At 35.5% G+C, this 21,804-nt stretch overlaps 1 protein-coding gene and 1 pseudogene across 1 annotated transcript in view; both read left to right on the forward strand.

Annotated features, from left to right (window-relative positions):
• The window catches only part of TEX11 (testis expressed 11), a 131,236-nt gene that overhangs the window by 46,760 nt on the left and 62,672 nt on the right, over window positions 1-21,804 (forward strand). Inside the window, exons 9-10 of the mRNA XM_023537447.1 lie at window positions 15,534-15,588; window positions 18,627-18,719. Coding sequence (XP_023393215.1) covers window positions 15,534-15,588; window positions 18,627-18,719 — 148 coding nt within the window. The remainder of the gene's footprint in view (window positions 1-15,533; window positions 15,589-18,626; window positions 18,720-21,804) is intronic.
• Window positions 19,162-19,280, forward strand: LOC111746491 (annotated as a pseudogene).

Below are 21,804 nucleotides of genomic sequence, written 5' to 3' on the forward strand. Positions count from 1 at the left end.
CATGTCCCCTTGTTAAAGATGCAACACATGAAGAGAAAGAAGCTGTACTTGGAAAGACATTGGGAATCCTTCAGCTTACTTCACTGCGGGTGTCAAGGTACCTGCCGTGGTGTATTCAACGACAAGTTCAGTTAGGACTCTATAGAATATAAAATTTCAGAGTTTTGAAATTAGAATGCCAGCTTTGGAACTATATTTAAGAGGTTTTTTTGTTTAATAAAATGTAATTTTTTCTCTTTTTCCTTCTCTTTTGTAATTCTTGCTATATCGAGCTCCTGTGTTCGCTCCTGACAGAAGGCAAGAATAGGTAAACGGGAAGAGACTGTTGATATAGAACTTTCTTCACAATCTAGGGAACTTGTTAGTGACCTCTCAGTTGCCCTGGTGGAATTTAAATTTAGTGTTTATCATTCGAAGTGTTATCTAATAATTCGGACATATATTTTGCTGAAGTTGGCTTTTAGAAAAGGTGTACAGAAATTGCGCTGTAACTAATTAGTATTTTACAAGAAGCCCTGTAAACCAAACAGATCATAAATAAGTCCAACTCCAAAGGCTATGGGGTTACACTGATTTACTGCAAAGATTTTGCACACTTTTTCCTCGGGAGGAAAACACCCTAATCCCAAACCTTAGTCATAGCCTTAATCACTGACAATGTTTTTTAATTTGTAGTAGTTCTTTCTAATTCATTCAACTGTGTTCCTTGGAGCTACTGGCTGGTAAACACTCGAAAGGCTCACTTTTTTTCCTTTGCTGTAAGAACACCTATTTTCTAATTATGATAAATTAAATTGAGGGGAGAACAGTCAAAATGAAAGGGCAATACCCATGGACATAGTAAAAATAATGTTTAAAGCTTCTTTGCTGATTAAAGAAATTATCTATGCTAATTATAAATACTTAACTATCACAAAAATACATAACATGGAAAGAAAATGTCTCATAATCCTACACTCATAAATGCTCAGTATTAACGTTTTTCTTCATATTCTTTATTATTTTTTTCAAAAACAATTTTTAAAAACTCTTTTAATATATTTGATGACAAGGAAAAAATGAGAATCATTGAAATATATTTGGAGGATTTAAGGAATTGAGGGTTTTTTCAGAATGGACTATAAATAAAGGTTAATGGAATAAAACCAAGCCAAAGAGTATAAATAGGAAAATTCCAAATTGGTAATCCCTTGTTTTATTGGTGACAGTGAGACAAATTGGGAAAATGACAAAAGATATTTAAATGGGACAAAAACCTGCACAATTGGAAAAAAAAAAAAAACCCGAAGGTGTTCTGTAAAAAATAATCCAACGTTGATCTTAATAATTGAAGTTTAGAAGACCTTACTTCTTTGACCTACAGGTCAGAGACTCCGTGCTTATATATTCCTGAAGAAGAGAGTCCTTTGCAGGTTACAAAATGAGAGGATTTCTCCACTCCGAGTGTTAGAGCTCTGTGCTGTCTTTCTCTCCTCAGGATCCAAAGAAAGCATGATTTCTTCGGCATCCTTCTGAGACAGTGGTTACAGTTTACATTTTCTTAAATAAACTCACAACAACCTAAACTTAGTGTTGCTAGATTTTTTGGATGTGAATAAATAATTGAGTTGGCAGTCTTAGAGGAGGAATAATTTTTTACCTCCCTTTCTAACATTATTTTTAATTTCTCTAAAATGAATCTAAACCTCTCAGTTGGTAGCTAATGCGCGTTGCTGTGCATCAGTTGAGAATAGTTTTTGCCCTATGTGTAGTATCCTCATGTGGGAAGAGAAAGAAGTGTGTTTCTTCCCTGCTTCTATAAAATTTTCTGTATCTCTCATGGAATCAGAAGAGGAGAATTCAAAAATTATACTGTCGTTTTCTAAATTCATATGATTTGAGTTATGTCATTTCCATGGTGAGTTTAAAAATAGCTATTATGTTTACGACCAGGAGATTATTTGTGAGATTTTTTTATTTATCAGTGTTTAACCTTTACTCTGGTTATATAGGAATATATATCACCAGAGGTCTTCTAATAAGAAGTAAAGAATGAAGGAAATAAAAGTATATTTATGTGCACAAATATTAATGGTTCAGTATATGGGTCCAAGGGAATTTTATATTGATTTTAATGCTACTTAATGTTCATTCCTTTCTTTTCCCTCCTATTCTCAGCCTGGGACCTTGAGAATTTTACATTCTTATGGAGAGCCAGGTAGTGTGATTTAGGGAAAGATTACAGAGCTAGCAGCAGAAAATCTGTTACTAATCAACTGTGTTACTTTGTGTCACTCACCTAACTACTGTGTGCTGGGATGTCCTCATCTGAAAAATAGGTGCAGTATTATCTGTGTCACAAGCTTGTAATGAAGATAACATAAGTAACATAATAGTACTTTGAAAAGTTAAAGGTATTAAATAATCATGGACTATGATAAAATTATTAACTATAAAACTGTTTATACTCACCACCTGTTTTAATGGAAAATGGAATGTATTAGCACCATCTTGTGGAAATATAACAAATTGTATAATAGCAATTTTAATAAGATAATTTGGTACAAATAACACTTTGGAGCTGCAAGAATCCTTACAGATCCTATAGTTCAGAACACAGGTTTCGAAACTGTGTTCTGTGGCGCCCCAGGGTTCTGCCAGAAGAGCCTTGGAATCTCTTTTAAGAGGAAGAGGAGCCTCACCCACAATTCTCTAAGATCCCCACCGTGCTTCAGCGAGGTTAGGCTCTCATCACTTTCCTGTGTAGTGTGTGTCCTTGGAAGATTTTGCTTGCAAAACTGATTTTCCTGCTTATAGTATGAACATGACAGCTATACATCAACTTCATTTTGTACAAATAAGGAAATGGGAATTGAGAGAGATGAAGAGGTTTATAAAAGGGCACACAGCTGTGCTCTAGATCTCCATTGTTTCAGGAATATGTTCCAAAGGCCGGTAGTGACATCCCCTCTTTGATTCCTGAGTTTAGTAATTTGAATGTTCTCTGTTCTTTTGTTGGTCAGTCCAGCTAAAGGTTTGTCAGTTTGTTGGATCTTTTCAAAGCACCAACTTTTGGTTTTCTTGTTTTTTCTCTGTTGCTTTTCAGTTATCCATCTCATCTGTTTTCACTGTAATCTTTATGACTTTTTTCCTTTGTGCTTGCTTTAGGTTTAGTTTGCTCTCTATTTTTCATTTTTCTAAGGTGGAATGTTGAGATCTTTTTTTTCTTTTTTTCAATATTCTTATTTATAGCTGTAGAATTTTCCCAAATCATTGCTTTAGTTCCATCCCATAAGTTTTGGTATGTGTTTTCCACTTCATTCAGCACAAGACATTTTTAAATTTCACTTGTGTTTTATTCTTTAACCTATTGTTTATTTTAAGAGTGTGTTGTTTAATTTCCACATAACTTCTGTTCCTTCTTGATTTCTAATTTAATCCCATGTAGGCGGAGAATATACTTTGTATGATTTCAGTCCTGTTAAGTCTACTGAGGCTTTTTAAGGCCTAGAATATTCTATCCTGGAGAATGTTTTATGTACACTTGAGAAGAAAGTATAGTCTGATACTATCGGGTGGAGTGTGGTATAGATGTTTGTTAGGTTCGTAGGTTTATAGTATTGGTCAAGTCTTCTGTAACCTTTTTGATTGTCTGCCTATTTTTGAAATAGACTTCTGTCTGTTTTTGAAAGTGGGGTATTGAAATCCCCAACTATCATTGTTGAATAATGTATCTCTTCACTCAGTTTTGTCAACTTTTGCTTCATGTATTTTGGGTCTCTGTTGTTAGGTCTATATGTTTATAATTGTTATCCCTTCCTGATGGATTTGCCCTTTTAGCATTATTAAAAAATCCCTCTTTACCTCTAGTAACATTTTTGTATTGAAGTCTATTTTGTCTGATATTAGTATAGCCACTCTAGTGCTCTTATGGTTGCTGTTTAAATAGTATAGCTTTTTTCATTCCTTTACTTTCAACCTCTTTGTATCTTTGAATCTAAAGTGTTTCTCTTGTTGACAACAAATAGTTGGATCTTGTTTTTTTAATCCAGTTTGAAAATCCTTGCCATTTTATTGTATTGTTTAATCCATTCATATTTAATATTAATGTTATTGTTGAATTTATATCTGACTTTTCGCTTTTTGTTTTCTGTATGTCTCATGAAAAATTTCCCCTCTTTTCCTTCTTTACTACTTCCTTTTGTCTTAAGTGGATATTTTTTGAAAATGAATTTTATTTTTTATTGTAGTAATACAATATAACATGAAATCTGCTATTTTAATCATTTTAAGCATACAATTCAGTAGCATTAATTACATTCAGTGTTATGCAGCCATCATCACTATCTATTTCCAAACTTTTTTTATCACCCAAACAGAAATTCTGTAACTTTTAAACATTATCCCTGCCCCCACCTCCAGCCACTGGTAACCTCTAATCCATTTTCTGTCTCTCTGATTTTGCCTATTCCAGATAGATACTTCGTGAAGTGGAATCACACAATATTTGTTCTTCTTTTATGTCTGGCTTATTTTACTAGCATACTATTTTCAAGGTTGTTCCATGTCGTGGCATATATGAGAACATCATTTCTTTTTTTTTCTTTACCAATTTATTTTATTGTGGTAAAATACACGTAACATAAAGTTTACCATTTTAACCATTTCGAAGTGTGTGCCTTTAAGTACATTTGTAGTGTTGTGTAACCATCACCACCGCCCATTTCCAGAATGTTTTCATCATCCCAAACTAATTCTGTGCCTATTAAACTGTAACTCCCCAGCCCCCACTCTTCTCAGTCCTTGGCAACCACTTATTCTACTTTCTGTCTATGTCTTTGCATATTCTAGGTTCCTCAAATAAGTAGAGCCATATAATAGTTGTCCTTTCATTTCTGGCTTATTTTGCTTGGCATAATGTTTTCGAGGTTCATTCATGTCGTAGCAATATTTCATTGCATTTCGTGGGTAAATAATAATCTGTTTTAGGGAGTTACCACATTTTGTTTACCCACTCATCGGCTGCTGATCATTTCAGTTGTTTCCTTCTTTTTTGCTATTGTGAATAATGCTGTTATGAACATTGGTATATAAGTAGCTGCTCGAGTCCCTGCTTTCAGTTCTTTTGTGTATATACCTAGTAGTAGAATTGCTGGTTCTTAAATGGTTGTTTTATAATGTACCATTTACATTTCTTTAACAGTTAAAAAATTACATATTATTTGAGTTATTTTACTTGTGGTGGTTCTAAGGCTTACAATATACATCTTGATTTATTAGAAGTTACTTCGGATTTACACTAACTTTATTCCAGTAAAAACTTTGCTTTGATGGAATTCCATTCCCTTTTCTCTTTTTTGCTATTGTTATACTCTCTTTTTGTTATTATTATATGTATTATGTCTATATATGTTTAAAAACTCAACAGTACATGGTTATAATTAGTGCCTTATATACACTTATGTATTTTTTAAAAGATGAGAGAAAAAAAGCAGAGCACAAATATATTTATAGACTTTCTGGTATATTACTGTCTTATCATTTTTTTTTTTGGTTTTCTTCATTTGCTTCTGTAGATTTGAGTTAACATCTGGTGTCATTTCCTTACTCTAATTGTAACTTCATTTGCACCATTTCTTTGTACTGTTATTGTCAAACATGCCGCATATGTGATGTTCTAACAGCATTTTATAGTTTTTTATTTTATCTTATTTTTATAGATTTTTATGTAGTTGCTTTTTAAATAAGAAAGGAAAGAAGGAATAGACAATCAGTACTGTGTTTTATAATTATCTACATAATTACTTTACTAACACTCTTTTTATATGAATTCAGATTATTGTCTGGTATCACTTGCTTTCAGCCTGAAGAATGTTCTTTTGTATTTTTTGTAAGGCAGATTGGGTGGCAGTAAATTCTCTCAGTTTTTGTTTATCTGGGCATGTATTTATTTAGTCTTCATTTTGGAAAATAGTTTTTCTAGATTCAGGATTCCTAGTTGACAGTTCTTTTTTCTCTTTAAGCACTTCGATTGCATCATCCCTGCCTTATGACCCCCACTGTTTCCGATGAGGAGTGAGCTGGTAATCTAATTGTTGTTCCCTTTTACATGGTGAATCATTTTTCTCTTACTGCTTTTGAGATTTTCTGTTTATCTTTGACTTTCCATAATTTCGTCACAATGTGTCTGGGTGTGGATTTTTTGTGTTCTTTTACTTGGAGCCCATTTTGCTTCTTAGATGTGTAGACTATTATTTTTCATCAAATTTGGGAAGTTTTCAACCATTATTTCTTTGAATATATTTTCTATCCCTTTCTCACTTCTCTCCTTCCGGTACTCCTATTTTGCACATGTTGGTGTGCGTAATGATATCCCACATTTCTCTGGGGCTCTGTTCTTTTTTCTTTTTTCCTCTTTTTAAATTAAATTTATTGGGGTGATATTGGTTAATAAAATTATATAGGTTTCAAGTGTACAATTCAATAATACATCATCTGTATATTGCATTGTGTGTCCACCCAAAGTCAAATCTCCTTCTGTCACCATATATTTGACCCCTTTTACCCTTATCTACCTCCTCTGTTTCTTTTTGTTCTTCACATTTGCATAATCACTATCAATCTATCTTCAAATGTGTTTATTCTTTTCTTGCTTGCTCAAATCTACTGTTGAGCCTCTCTAGTGAATTTTTTCTTGCAGTTAATGTACTTTTCAACTCCAGAATTTCCATTTGGTTCTTTTTTTATAATTTCTATTACTTAATGGATATATTCTTACTCTGCATTTGATGAATCATTGTTATACCTTCCTTTACTTCTTTAACCATGGTTTCCTATAGTTCTTTGATCATATTTATAATAGCTGCTTTGAAATATTTTTCTGCTAAGTGCAATATCTGGGACCTCTCAAAGGCAGTTTCTAGTGCCTGTTCTTTTTCCTCTGTGTGAGCCACACTTTACTGTTTTCTTGTATGTCTTGTAATATTTTGTTGAAAACTACACATTTTGGATAATATATTGTAACAAGTCTGGATATCGATTCCCCTCCCCCCTTTTTGGAACTTATTGTTCTTTTTATTGTTTGGTCATTTGGCCACTCGATTGGAATAATTCTTTGAAGTCTATTTTTCCCCACATAGTCTGTGACCTCTTATGTTCCTGTTCAGAATTTTTCCCTTTGTTTTTGTCTTTTCATGGCTTTCTAGGGTTCACCCCGGCATCCATGTAAGCCACTTATAGGTCAAAGGTTGCGTTTAAGCCCACCTTGCTTAGATTTCCCCCTTCTTTGTCCGCAGTTCAGTGAATTTATAATTTCGCCCTGTGTTCGACCAGAGGATAGTAGCTAGCAGGTTTTCTCTCTGGTCATGCCTGAAAGGGTAGTCTTGAGCATGTCCACAGTCTCTAAGAACTCCCCAGGTATGAGTGTGATTCGATATTTTTAAAGAAACAATTTTTAGAGCAGTTTTAGGTTTACAACATAACTGAGAGGAAGGTGTAGAGTTTTCTCACATACTCAATGCCTGCACACATATTTAGCCTCCTCCATAATTAGCAAAACTCACTAGAATGGTTTCTTTCTCCAAAGAACTTCTTTTTAATATTGCTTGTAAGACTGGTCTACTGGCAACAAATTCCCTCAAAAGGAAAAAGTCTTTATTTCTCCTTTACTTTTGAATGATATTTTCACAGCGTACAGAATTTTAGGTTGGTGGTATTTTTCTCAACACTTTTAAATATTTCACTCTACTCTCTTCTTGCATGATTTCTGAGAAGTTGGGTGTAATTTTTATCTTTGCATCCTTATAGATAAGACGTTTTTCCCCTCTGGCTTGTTTCAGGATTTTTTTCTTTATATTTAATTTTCTATAATTCGAAAATGATATGTCTAAGTATAATTTTATCGGCATTTATCCTGCTTGATGTTCCCTGAGTTTCCTAGATATGTGCTTAGGTATTGGATATTAATTTGCTGGAAAGTCTCAGTCATTATTTTTTCAAGTATTTCTTCTGTTCCTTTCTCACGTTTTTTCCCCTTCCATTATTTCACTTTTACTTACATTATACCTTTTGTAGCTACCTCATGGTCCTTGGATATTCTGTTATTTTTTTTTTCAACCTTTGTTTTCTTTGCCTTTCTGTTTTCAGTGATTATGTTGATATATTCTCTAGCTCATAGAATCTTCCTTATCCATGTCCAGTTTATTAAAAAGCCCATCAGAGACATTTTTCATGTCTGTTACAGTGTTTTTCATCTCTAGTATTTATTTTTGGTTCTTTCTTAGGATTTCCATCTCTTTGCTTACATTATTCATCTATCTCCTTTATCCATTAGAGCCCTTAGAATAAGTAACCATAGTCATTTTAAATTCTCAGCCTGGTAATTCTAACATCTCTGCCGTGTCTGGCGCTGATGCTTGCTCTGTCCCTTTGAATTGTTTTTGCTTTTTGATGTGCCTTGTAATTTTTCTTCATAGGTGGACATGATGCACTGAGTGAAAGGAATTATTGTAAGTAGGATCTTCTTAATGCATTGGTTAGGTTTGTAGGGAGTGGAGGAATTCTGTAGCCCTATGATTAGTTCTCAGTCCTTTTGATGAGGCTGTGCCTCTCAACTGTGAATTTCACAAGTGTTCCTCAGTTTTTTTCTCCCCTTTTAGGTGGTGCAGAAAGGCTAGAGTAGGGTAGGGCTAAGTATTTTTCTTCCCTATGTCAGTTAGGCTCTGTTAATACCCCGGGAGGTTAGACTTGGGGTAACTGGTTTCCTCTGAGGGCAAGTCTCATTAAGATAAATAGATTGCTCTGGGGTTTAAAATAGTTTCTTTTAGCCTCCTCTCCTGCCAAAAACCCAGGAGGATTTTTTTTTCCTGATATTTGCTATGGGAATCCAGTGGAGCCTCTTGCAGGTCCATCTGAGAATATTGTGGGTTCTCCCCTATGGCTATATTCCTCTGCAGTTTTTAACTCTCATACTTGTCCTCACTGCGCCTCCAGCGATCTCTGTTTTACAGATCGTAATTTCCTCTTCTGGCACTGGTTTCCTTGGCAGTTTCTGCTCGTGAGTCTCTCCTGTGGTAAGCCACAACTCCTTGTGCTTGCCTGTCTGTATCTCCGGTCTTTGGGGAAGTAGTTTGCCCTGTGTCTTCCCCTCTCTTATGGATCCAAGAAGAGTTGTTGATTTTTTACGTTCTTTTTATGTTCAGCTTTTTACTTGTTGTTAGGACAGGATAGTGACTTCTAAGCTTCTTACACATGGAAACAAAAACCAGAAGTGTGATTTGGTTTTTAGTTTTTAAGCTTGGCTTCTTTACTATTGTAAACCAAAATTAATTTTAGACCATAATAAAGAATAAAAGGCATCTATGTGAGCAAAAAGATGCTGCAGCCTCAGAGACACAGATTCAGATAGCAGCTTAAATTGCATTCTACCAAGACAAAGGAGAGGCCACCTTTTACACCGAAAGTTCCCACTCAGATTCTCAATTAGGTCTGTTTTATGTAAATGAGGTATCTTAATTGTGCAGTTCTGATTGACCAGGGCAGGTCTCAGTTCATTGGTAGAAAGATGAAACCAGGGCTTCCTGGCAGTGGTTGACTCAGAGGGCATTAACAAACGGGACATCTGAGGCTCTTCTGGGTAGACAGAGTATGTGAGAAGGCCCTGTCAGAAAATGGCTGCTAGGCTCTTATTATTTATGGGATTTGGGCCCTCAGCTGACCATGAGGAACCCATCTCAGAGGATAAATTCCTTTTTGGGGTTCACATCAAATGAATCTTCTTGGGGTCCACACCATCACCCCTGGATCAGAGTAGCTTAATTTTCAGTTGTTTGTTAAGTTCTGAAGCCATTTGAGCCATTCAGGCGCAAGGCTCTTTGCTGATGGATCTGTGCATTTCTTGAGGAGCACTTTTCAGTTGACCCCACATCACCCTCTGATGTCTCCTGAGTGGGTGCAGCCTAGCACGTATGCTTAACCTTCTGTACCCTCAGAGGTGAGTGGGAGCCCAGGCTTGTTCTTGCTGTCTTGTTCCCCTCTGTGAAACTTCTGGCTCTTTGCTATTTCATTTATTGCCACTGTGATCTGGAGCTCCCAGTCCTCTTTTAAATGCTCACGGTCAAGATCTCCATTGTTTCTGACAGTGCCCGCAGGCAGGCACTTCTCCTTCTGTGTTCCAGGTAAACTCAGTCCCCTCGGGCTACAGTGCCAAGTTCTTCCTCCTTATTGCCTGTTTCTCCCCCGGGCAGAACGTCTGTGCCACACTACTGGAGTCGGGGGCGGGAGCATGGAATGCTTCTCCTGGAGTGACACCCTGCCCTCAGAGTGGATATTAAAGAGTTGGTAGCCTGTGATCTTATTAGCATATCGTCCTGGCATGGAAACTGCCCAATGAGCCAGTCTGGGTGAAGGTAATGAGGGGCCTAGTACCTATCTATCTATCTATCTATTACACCTCCAGTATCTGGTCTCCCTGGGTGGTCTCCCATCCAAGCACTAACCAGGCCCGACCCTGCTTAGCTTCTGAGGTCAGACATCGGGCTTGTTCAGGGCAGCATGGCCATAGACCATATACTGTGGCTGCACTGGGACGCTAACCCAGGACCTTCTGCATGTAAAGCAGACGTGCTAATCGCTACACTATGGAACCACGTCCAAGTATTCTTTTTTTTTTAAAGCATGTGATTTGATTTGATTATTAGTTTCAAATATACAGTACATTGGTTAGACATTTATATAGTTTATGAAATGATCCCCCTGATTGCTCTTTCTCTCCTCTGCCTCTATACACAGCCATTATATTACTGCTGACTGCGTTCCCTATGCTGTGCTCCCCATCCCTGTGACCCTCTATCAAATACTAATTTGTACTTTTTTAACTCTTCACCCCAAACTCCCTCCCTTCTGTCCATTACCAAATTGTCCACTATATTTGCAAGTCTGTTTTTGATTAGTTTGTTCTTTTTGTTCCTTAGATTCCACATATAATTGAAATTATATGGTTTTATCTTTCTCTGAGTTATTTTGCTCAGCATAATAACCTCTAATATCATAGCAAATGGTAGGATTTCATTTTTTTATGTCTGAGTAATATTCCATTGTATACATGAACCATAACTTCTTTACCCAGTCATCTGTCTGTTGATGGGCACTTAGGTTGCTTCCATATCTTGGCTATTGTAAATAGTGCTGCCATGACATGGGGGTGCATAGATCTTTACAAACTATTGTTTTGGTTTTCTTTGGATAAATACCCAGAAGTGCAATTGCTGGGTCAAAAGGTATATCCATTTTTAATTTTTTTGAACCTCCAGACTGTTTTCCATAGTGGCTGTACCCATTTACAATCCCACCAACAGTGCACGAGAGTTCCCTTTTCTCCACATCTTCACCAACGCTTGTTGTTTTTTGATTTATTGATGATGGCTATTCTGACAGGCGTGAGGTGATATCTCATTGTGGTTTTAATTGGCATTTCTCTGATGATTAGCGACCTTATGATCAGTGGGCATTTTTTCATATGTCTATTGACCATCTATATCTCCTCTTCGGAGAAATGGCTGTTCAGGTCTTCTGCCCATTTTTTAATTGTATTTTTTGTTGTTGTTGTCATTGAGTTGTATGAATTCTTTATATATTTTGGATATTAACCCCTCATCATATGTATTGTAAGCGAAAATCTTCTCTCATTCAGTTGATTGTCTTTTCGTTTTGTTGCTCATTTCCTTTGCTGTGCAGAAACTTTTTAGTTTGATGTAATCCCATTTGTTTATTTTTTCTTTTGTTTCACTTGCCTGAGGAGATATATCCAAAAAGAAATTACTACTAGTAGTATCAGAGAGATTACTGCCTATATTTTCTTATAGAACTTTTATGGTTTCAGGTCTTACATTTAAGTCTTTAATCCATTTTGAGTCTATTCTTGTATATGGTTTAAGAAGGTGATTGAGTTTCATTTTTTTTGCATCTCTGTCCAATTTTCCCAACATCATTTATTGAAGAGACTATCTTTACCCCATCGTATATTCTTGTCTCCTTTGTCATATATTAATGAGCATATACACGTGGATTTATTTCTGAGCCTCCTGTTCTGTTTCATTGATCCAAGTATCTGTATTTATGCCAGTACCATGCTGTTTTGATTACTGTAGCCTTGTAGTATAGTTTGATATCAGGTACTGTGATACCTCCAGCTTTGTTCTTCTTTTTTAAGATAGCTGTGGGTATTCGGGATCTTTTATGGTTCCACATAAATTTAGGATTATTTGTTCTAGTTCCATGAAAAATGCCATGGTATTTTGATAGGGATTGCATTGAATCTATAGATTGCTTTGGGTAGTATGGCCATTTTAATGATGGTGATTCTTCCTACCCATGAGCACAGTATATGCTTCCATTTATTTATATCTTCTTCAATTTCTTTTTTCAATGATTTATAATTTTGTGAGAACAGGTCTTTTACCTTCTTGGTTATTTGATTCCTAGATATTTTATTGTTTTTAATGGCAGTTGTAAATGGATTTTTCCCCCTAATTTCTCTTTCTGAAAGTTCATCATTGGTGTATAAAAATGCAACTGACTTCTGAATATTAATTTTGTACCTCGCTACTTTACTGAATTCATTGATCAGTTCTAACAGGTTGTTTTATGTGTGTATGTGGAATCTTTAGGGTTCTCTATATATGGTGTCATGTCATCTGCAAATAATGACAGTTTTGCTTCTTCCTTTCCTATTTGGATGTCTTTTATTTCTCTTTCTTGTCTGATTGCTGTGGCTGGGACTTCCAATACTGTGGTGAATAAAAGTGGTGAAAATGGACATCTTTGTCTTGTTCCTGATCTTAAGGAAAACACTTCTTGCTCTCCCCACTGAGCATGATGTTAGTTGTGGGTTTGTCATATATGGCCTAAATTATGTTGGGGTATGTTCTGTCTATTCCCACCTTGCTGAAAATTTTGATCATATATGGATGCTGGATTTTGTCAAACGCTTTTTCTGCATCTATTGATATGATCATATGGTTTTTATCTTTTCAATTTGTTAATGTGGTGTATTACATTAATTGATTTGTGGATATTGTACCAACCTTGCAACCCAGGAATAAATCCAACTTGATCATGGTGTATAATATTTTTACTGTATTGATGAATTTGGTTTGCTAATATTTTGGTTAAGATTTTTGCATCGATGTTTTTAAGAGATAGCAGCCTATAGTTTTCTTTTTTTGTAATGTCTTTGTCTGGTTTTGGAATCAAGGTGTAATGGTGGCCTCATGAAAGGAGTTAGGGAGCCTTCCCTCTTCTAGAATATTTTGGAATAGTTTGAGAAGAATAGGCATTAATTCTTTGAATGTTTGATAAAATTCTCCTATGAATCATCTGGTCCAGGGCTTCTGTATTTTGGGAGTTTTTTGACTATTGATTTGATATCGTCGGTGGTAATCGGTCAGTTCAGATATTCTGTTTCTTCTTGACTCAGTCTGGGGAGATGGTATGTTTCTAGGAATGTATCCATTTCTTCAAGATTGTTCAGTTTGTTGGTATATAATTGTTTGTAGTATTTTCTTATGCTCCCTTGTATTTCTATGGCGTCCATAGTTGCTTCTCTTTCATTTCTGATTTTATTTATTTGAGTCCACTCTTTTTTCCTTGATGAGTCTGGTTAAGGGTTTATCAATTTTATTTATCCTTTCAAAGAAGAAGCTCTTGGTTTTGTTAATCTTTTGTATTGTTTTTCTAGACTCTATTTCATTGATTTCTGCTCTGATCTTTATTATTTCCTTCCTTCTAGTCAATTTGGGCTTTGTTTGCTGTTCTTTTTCTAGTGTTTTAAAGTGTAAGTTTATCTTGTTTATTTGAACTTTTTCTTGTTTCTTCAGGTAGACCTGTATTGCTATGAATTTCCCTTTTAGGACTGCTTTTACTGTGTCCCATAGATTTTGAGTCATGTTTTTATTTTCATTTGTCTCTAGGTATCTTTTGATTTTTTTTCCGTTATCTCATTGTTAATCCATTCGTTGTTTAGTAGCATGTTATTTAGCCTCCATGTGTTTGCATATTTTTCAGTTTTTTTCTTGTACTTGATTTCTGGTTTCTTACCATTGTGATTGGATAAAACAGTTGATATGATTTCAGTCTTCTTAAATATATCGATGGGGCCTTGTATTCTTAATCATTCACACTTGGGGCAGAGCCCTTCCTCTAAGAGTGACAGCTGGGTGGGGAAAGGAAGACCCAGTTCTTCCATTGTACCTGCCCAGAATAACACTTCCACACAGCACAGGCCTAGGGAAGATGAGAGAGACTGGCAGCCTGCCCCTCCCAAGGTGAAACCATAGCCTGGGAGTATATGAACTGGAGGCAGAGTGAATTCCCACCTTCTGCACAGCACTCATCTGGAGTAGTTCCCGTCACATGGAGCCGGTGTGCATAGCAACAGGTGTGGGTAGGAGGTAAGAGCTCAAATGCCACACAAATTCACTGTTTTTACTGAGATTCAGTTGATTTTTTGGAATAAATATTTTTCCATTTGCTGTATACCCTTAGGATAGTTTACAGAGACTTTAAATGCTCATTTATTTTAATGATTTTTCCAGGAAAATAGCTTTTTCACTGGAGAAAGGGTTCAAGAACTCCATATACCACTATTACAAAAGTCTCATCCTCATTGACTTTTTAAAAAACTAGATGTAGAAGGTTTAATGTACCAAAGGAGACCTCTGTGCGGTAGGGCTTACAATGACTAGGCCAGAATTACAGTATCCTTGATAGCAAGCTGAAAACTCAGTTTGCTAGTTCTGGGTCTTTTAGAGTTTTTAAATGAGAAATATTTCAGAGTAATGTTTTCAATTTAGTTCAGTTCACTGAGATTTTATTGACAGTCCTCCCTTGGAACACCAATTTTATGGTGAGTGATCTTTGTTTTGCTTTTTAAGTATTAGGTTTTGAAATCCTGAGGCTCATATTAATATTTTATTTGTGGTTATCAGCATGTCCCATAGATATATGGTTTGGTAATTAAAGCAGAAAACTGAAAGTCAAATTTCTTTACTCCCCAGCCCCTCACTCTCATTTTCAGTACTAATCTAGGAAATATTAGAAATCATTTAACTGCTAAATTGGTTCTTTCAGCTACAAAATGGAACTAAAAGTGCTTCACAAGGGTGTCGTGAAGCTTAACAAATATTACTAAACATTTGTTTCTGTGAAAACTCCTGCATTTGCTTCATTTTTTAAAATACATTTATGTTTCTTAGACTTTAAAATGTGCCCATTAACAGCTTGTATATACTAGTTTAATGGAAAAGAGCAATAATATAATTATAGTGTTGATTTATTTGATATATATCCTGAGGAAATTGTGTTTTTTCTTTATGGTTAGAAAGTATTGCTTTATACAGTTGATTTTGATGTATTAATTGCCTAACAATCTGTTGTAAAAAAACGAAAAGTTGGAATAAAGTATAATTGTACCATGTCTTCTTAGTAATACATAATCTTAAAATAATATAACTTGAAATGGATATTTATACATACATATTTTCCCTTTTAAATTATAGTCAAAGCTATGATATTGGGAAGATGGAAAAGAGTTCTGCTGATCCAGAAATGCTGGTAAGTATCATGTTAAATATTGTACAAGTAGGTTCAGAATATATAGTTTATGTTATTGTCATAAAATTATAGTATCTATCCCCCCATTTGTGAGAAGATTGTCTATTGGGCATGTCATTTAATATCTCAGTGCATTAGTTACTATAAAATTGATATGCTAATAGAATCTATCCTACAGGTAGATTCTTGTATCCATGAGTTAATATATGTAACGTGCTTAAACATTGTTTAGCTATATTAGTTTTAGCTTTTAGTATTGCATGTTGATAAATTCTAGGTTTTCCCCTAACCACCCAGATAGAACATGCTTGGTATGGGAGTTAATTTTAATATTTAGTCAAGAAAAATGCGATTACATAAGCAAATCTGATTTGATACATGCCATAGCAAAATGAAATTTGTTTGAACATCCATTACTATATGTGTGTGTGTGTGTGTTTGTATTTTTTTCAATGTGATGAATGGGAAATAAAAGTATAAAACATGGCCTCTACCCTTAAAAAGCTTATGTTTAAAGTATGAAATTAATACAAGTGAATACAATAGAATATGACTCAACCTTGAGAAGGAAGGAAACTGACACATGCTACAATGTAGCTGAGTCTTGAGGACTTCATGATAAATGCGAAAAGATGGTCACAAAAAGACAAATACTGCATGATTCCACTTCGGTGAAGTACCTCGAGTAGTTAGATTCAGAGACAGAAAATAGAATGATGGCTGCAGGGGTTTCGAGGGAGGGGAACATGAGAGCTCTTTTTCAGTGGTTACAGAATTTCAGTTTTACAAGATTAAAAGAGATCTATCTGGAAATGGTCGGTGGTGGTGGTGGTGGCATGACAATGTGAATGTACTTAACTCTCTTGAGCCATACACTTAAAAATGGTCAAGACAGTTGATTTTATGTTATGTGTATTTTATCACAATTGAAAATAATAAAAAAAATGTATTGTGATAGTGCGACAGAAGGGGATATTATATAGAAATGAGAATAAACGATCCATAAGAATTGCAACAAATACGGATGTCGTGACATACAATGTGGACTAAATAAAGCAAGATATAAAAGTGGGACATACTGTGTGATTCCGTGAATGTGTCAGGAGCAGGTAGAACTGAGGCACGATGCTGGAAAGTCAGGCGGTTGATTGTGCTGGTTGGAATAGTGTGTGGACAGGGGCCTGAGGGGAGCCCGTCGTTGTCAGTGTTCAGTTTCTTGGTTTCTGTGTCGTTAACATCCATGCGTTCGCTTTGTGCCACCATGGGGCTGTACTCTGCAGATTTGCACTTTTTTTTGTATTTTATACTTCAATTAAAATTTCAAAAATCGATTTCAAAAAATGAGTACGAGTGAAACAATTTGGGAAAAATAAGCAATAAACTGTGTGGTTTACCGACCCGAAGTAAGTTTGTAGACAAGGGCACATGGAGCGGGGCCTGTCAGGGTTGACAAGACTAGTTGGAGAAGCCTGTAGTAGGACGCTCCCGAAAAGCAGATGGGGTCCGTGCCCTAAAAGGGAGGGTCTGCGTGAGATGTCTGGAGGAAGAAGTGAGCATGGAAGATAGGCTTTAATCCTGACCAAAATGTAATATTCGAAAAAAGAAATGTCATATTTAAATTGTGAAGTATAGAGAGGGAAGATTATGAAGTACTTTATGAAGTAGTTTTTCCTTTTTTTTGGTTTTAAGCATTTTATTAAAGTGTAGTTGGTGAAGTAGATTTTCTTTCATGCTAGCGGTACTTCATTGTGGTACAATTTATATATACTAAATCGCACAATCTTAATTGTACAGTCTGATGAATTTTAATATATCTATGCCGTCTTGTGACTACTACACAGATAAAGTTATGGAACTTTCTATCACCTTCAAAATTTCTCTTGGTCCAGTTAATAGCTGTTCATACCCCCAGAAGAACACCACTATTCTGACTTCTATTGCTAGAAATTATTTTCACCATTTCTAGAACTTTGCATAAATGGAATCGTACAGTATGTACTGTTTTACGTCTGCCTTCTTTTGCTTAGCACAATAGTTTTGAGATCCATTCATTTTGTTATAGTTTTTTTTTCTGATTATTTGACCCTTTTACTATGAAACAGTTGCAGTGTTTCTCAGAGATACTATATTTACTCCATAAAAATCCTCTGGGACAGTTTATAAGTTGAGAGTTATTCCACAATAATAATGATATTAAGTACATGATATACATCTGTCTTGAGCCATCTTCATTTTTGAATTAAAAAACTCAGAAGACACCCCAAATGTCATTTCTCTAGTTTCGTAGAGCCTTAGTGTGCTTAACATTTTTTTAATGTTAGATCATCACCTTTACCTGGTTCTCCTATATTTAGAGGCAGATTCTTCATTGAAATAGAGCTCCTTTTTTCAAAATGTGAATCTGTGGTTAAATACATACACTCCGAGTAGAGTTACTCTTACTCCCTTTATCACTGGAGACCTGGCTGGAGAAACTAGCTCAATTCAGCAATACGCTATTAATTTTAAAACTCAGCTGAGTTGGGAGAAATCTCTCTAGGAAAGTATATCTGTGCCTACTGAAATGGTGGTATGTATCCCCTGGTCCAATTGCTTGATTTCAACTAAAATATAAAGTATGAGAGAGGGGTCGTGTCTTTCTATTTATCAGTTTTGATGGAGAGTTAATACAGTGCCACCTATACAGTAGGCAGTAAGATGGTTAAATTAAATATTGCTGTGCCTTAGCCTTAGTTCTCTTTATTTTTAAAGTGGCGATGATAAAATACTTTAATGCTAAAACATTGTTAAGAAAATAATTATATTGACACAATTATATTAAATTTAAATAAGCTATTACTGTAAAATCCTCAGACAGTATTTAGTGTGGGTAGCATAATGAAGAGAGATATCTCAAGACTATGTGGTTACTCAAGGAAATGCTATTTCATAGTGATGACTTATGTTTGAGAAGATGCCTGCCACCTTGTAAGTGCTGCTCAGCTATTGTATTGCAGTTTAACCCTCAGCTGTGTGCTTTTTCCTGTTTTTAATTACAGGCTAAAGTTCTGCGGTTACTAGCCACTACTTATTTGGATTGGAACGACGGAGACTATTACAAGGCTCTTAGTACTGTAGACCTAGCAAACAAGGTATGAGAGTTTTTTTTTTTACTTTTGAATATTAGCTTAATGAATTTTTTAAAGCATCGATTCACATTTTGAAATCTAGTTTAGACATTTGCTTCAGTATTCCTAGTTTTTTTTGAAAAGAATGGATTGTAACAGTCTTTTCTGCAGCACAGAAAGGAAAAATTAAAATATACCTTATTGACAACAGAAAAGCAATTATTTTGTATGAAACAGAAAGGCTTCTCTCTCCACTGTGAGTTTTTACGATAAAGGAGGAAATGAAGATAAAACAGACAAATAATGGAATTTAGTTTTACAAATTATTTTCTTTTTGTTCATGCTCATATATACATGGGGACATGCATACATACATATATGCATGAACACGCATACATACCTCTGCACTCCTGGACAAGGAACACTAATAGTCAGGCCGATGACCATTTAAAAAGAGATTCAGTCAGTCTACAGCCACGCTACCCTGAACAAGCCTGATCCCGTCTGATCTCAGAAGCTAAGTAGATTTGGGCCTGATTAGTACTTGGATGGGAGACCACCTAGAAAGACCAGGTGCTGTAGGCGTAAAAAACAAAAACGTAAGGGATCGTAAGCTGACAAGGTCCTTGCAATCTGTGAGATCAACAAAAAAAAAAAAAAGAAAGAAAGAAAGAAGGAAACCGGTTAAAAAGAGATTCAATCAGGATCAATATGTTTTACTCAATAAGGCAATTAAATATACCAATACATTTTAGGTAGAATTTTTTCAACATGATTAGAAGCATGAAATTGAATAATAGTTCAATTAAACAGAAAATATGATTTCCCAAACAGACCATTCGTTTACTTGAATTATATATTTCTGAAATTTATGCCATGTGGATGGTGTTCTTCAATGTTGAAAAACTTGTTTAACATAAAAATTTTTAAAATACAAAAATATTAATAGACATGAACATTTTAGAAAGTTGCAAGAATAAGAATGGTTCCAAGAACACCTGCATACACTTTGCCCAGAATTCACCTGTTGATTTTTAAAATATTGATGTTGCAACTTTGTTGGACTCATTATTTATTTAATTTTAAATTTTTAAAATTAAAAAATTTCATTTATAGTTGTCATACAACATTAGATTAGTTTTAGGTGTACAATGTAGTGAGTTATGAAGTGATCACCCCAGCAAGTCTCATAACCACGCTGAACTCATTTCTTAGCCTCAATAAGATTTTTATCAGATTCCTTAGGATTTTCAACATACAAAATCATTTCATCTGCAAATAGACATAGGTTTACTTCTTCCTTCCAATCTGGATGCCTTTTATCTCTTTTTCTTTCCTAATTGCCCTGGCGAGAACATGGCAAGAACGGACATCCTTGTCTTGTTCCAGATCATAGGGGGAAAACTTTTAGTATTTCACCATTAAAGTATGGCGTCAGTTATGAGTTTTCTGTAGATGCCCTTTATTAGGTCGAGGAAGTTCCCCTCCTATTCCTAGTTTTTTGAATGTTGATAAAACTACTTTGGATAACAGTTTGACATTACTTGATAAATTTGAACCACCCAGCAACTTTACTCCTAGTTACATACTTTGGAGAAAAATTCTAGCATTTATGTACTAGAAGTGTACAGAAAGCTGATGCCAGGATTGTTCATAATAGCAGTTGGGTTGAAAGCGACTCAAATGTCCCAAGTAGAACAGGTAGATAAATTGTGATGTCATAGAATGGAACACTGTACAGGAGTCATTCTCACACTTCAGCATGCTCAAATGTTAACGAGAACGTCTGTCAAAACGCAGTTTTCTTATTACCTTACTAAACAGCTGCTGGAATTTATGTTGAAATGGAAACTTTTCATAATGCAAACCAATAATGATTTTACGCTTTTTCCTAAAACAACGCACACACGCACATACACACACAATTTATTTCCTGGGCCCTGCCCCCAGAGTTTCTGATCAGTAGGTTTGGGATGGGGCCTACATTTCTCATGGGTTTCTAAGTGATGCCGAAGCAGAGAATACTCTTAGAAGACCACACTACACAGTAATGGAAACAAATAAAGTAATTTTGTACATTGACATGAATGAATCTTAAAATTGTGGTACTGACCGAAAGAAGCAAGTCACAGAAGAATTTATGTACATATGATTCTGTTTGAATGAAGTTCAAATGTAAGCAAACCAAACAGTATATAGAGTATCTGTAAGGAAGAGCAAGGGAATTACTGCACAAAATTCAAGGTGTTGTTTACCTCTGTGGGGAAGTGAGGAGGATCCACATGGGCAAGAGTACACCGAGGCCTCTAATATTCTGGTAGTGTTCTGCTTCTTAACTGATGTGGGGAGAACGTGGTGTTTGTCTTATCATTATTCTGTAAACTAGACACGTAAGTTTTATATACTCGTGTGTGTGTATGATATACTTCACAGTAAAAAAAAAAAATGGAAAAGTTATCTTTAGAGCTGGTAGGAAACCCGGACAGTGTAATGATAGGCGGGCCAAGGATAGAAAGAGCTTCAAAGAAGGCAGCATATTATAGTGGAAAGATTATTGCCTTTAGAGTCAGAGAGATTCTAATTCAAATTTCAGCTCTGACACTTACCGACCGTGTGAGCATGGGTAAGTTACTCCATCTGGGCCTGGGTTCCTCATCTGCAAAACAATATGCATGGTGCTTGCCTTCAAAATTTGTTATACCTGGATCCTGTTTTCCAGTAGCTGGTAAAAAAAAGAAAGAGTGAGAAACAGTAGGGAGAAAAATTAACAGATGAGACAAGGAGATTGATGGTAGGGAGAAAGCCAATGGATTTAACAGATACTTAGTTGTGAATTCTGAAAGTGTAGTTTCAAGAGACAGTAAGGACGGATGCTACAGTGCAAACGTTTATGGAGAGGAATAGGTGGATGATGATACAATGAAAGCCAAGTATCGTCCATTTTCTGGAGTTGTTTGGTAATGAAATCAAAGAGAAAAACAGAATGCTAACTTATCTGAGACTAGACTCAAGTTCAGCAGCTCCTGCCAAACCTGCAAGATCTGCACATCCCTGAAAGATGAGCGGGAATTGAACCTAAGACATATTTCAACATGGCCATCGGGAAAAG

Source organism: Pteropus vampyrus, unplaced genomic scaffold (genome assembly GCF_000151845.1).
Source record: "Pteropus vampyrus isolate Shadow unplaced genomic scaffold, Pvam_2.0 Scaffold191, whole genome shotgun sequence".
In the NCBI taxonomy this organism is placed as follows: Eukaryota; Metazoa; Chordata; class Mammalia; order Chiroptera; family Pteropodidae; genus Pteropus; species Pteropus vampyrus.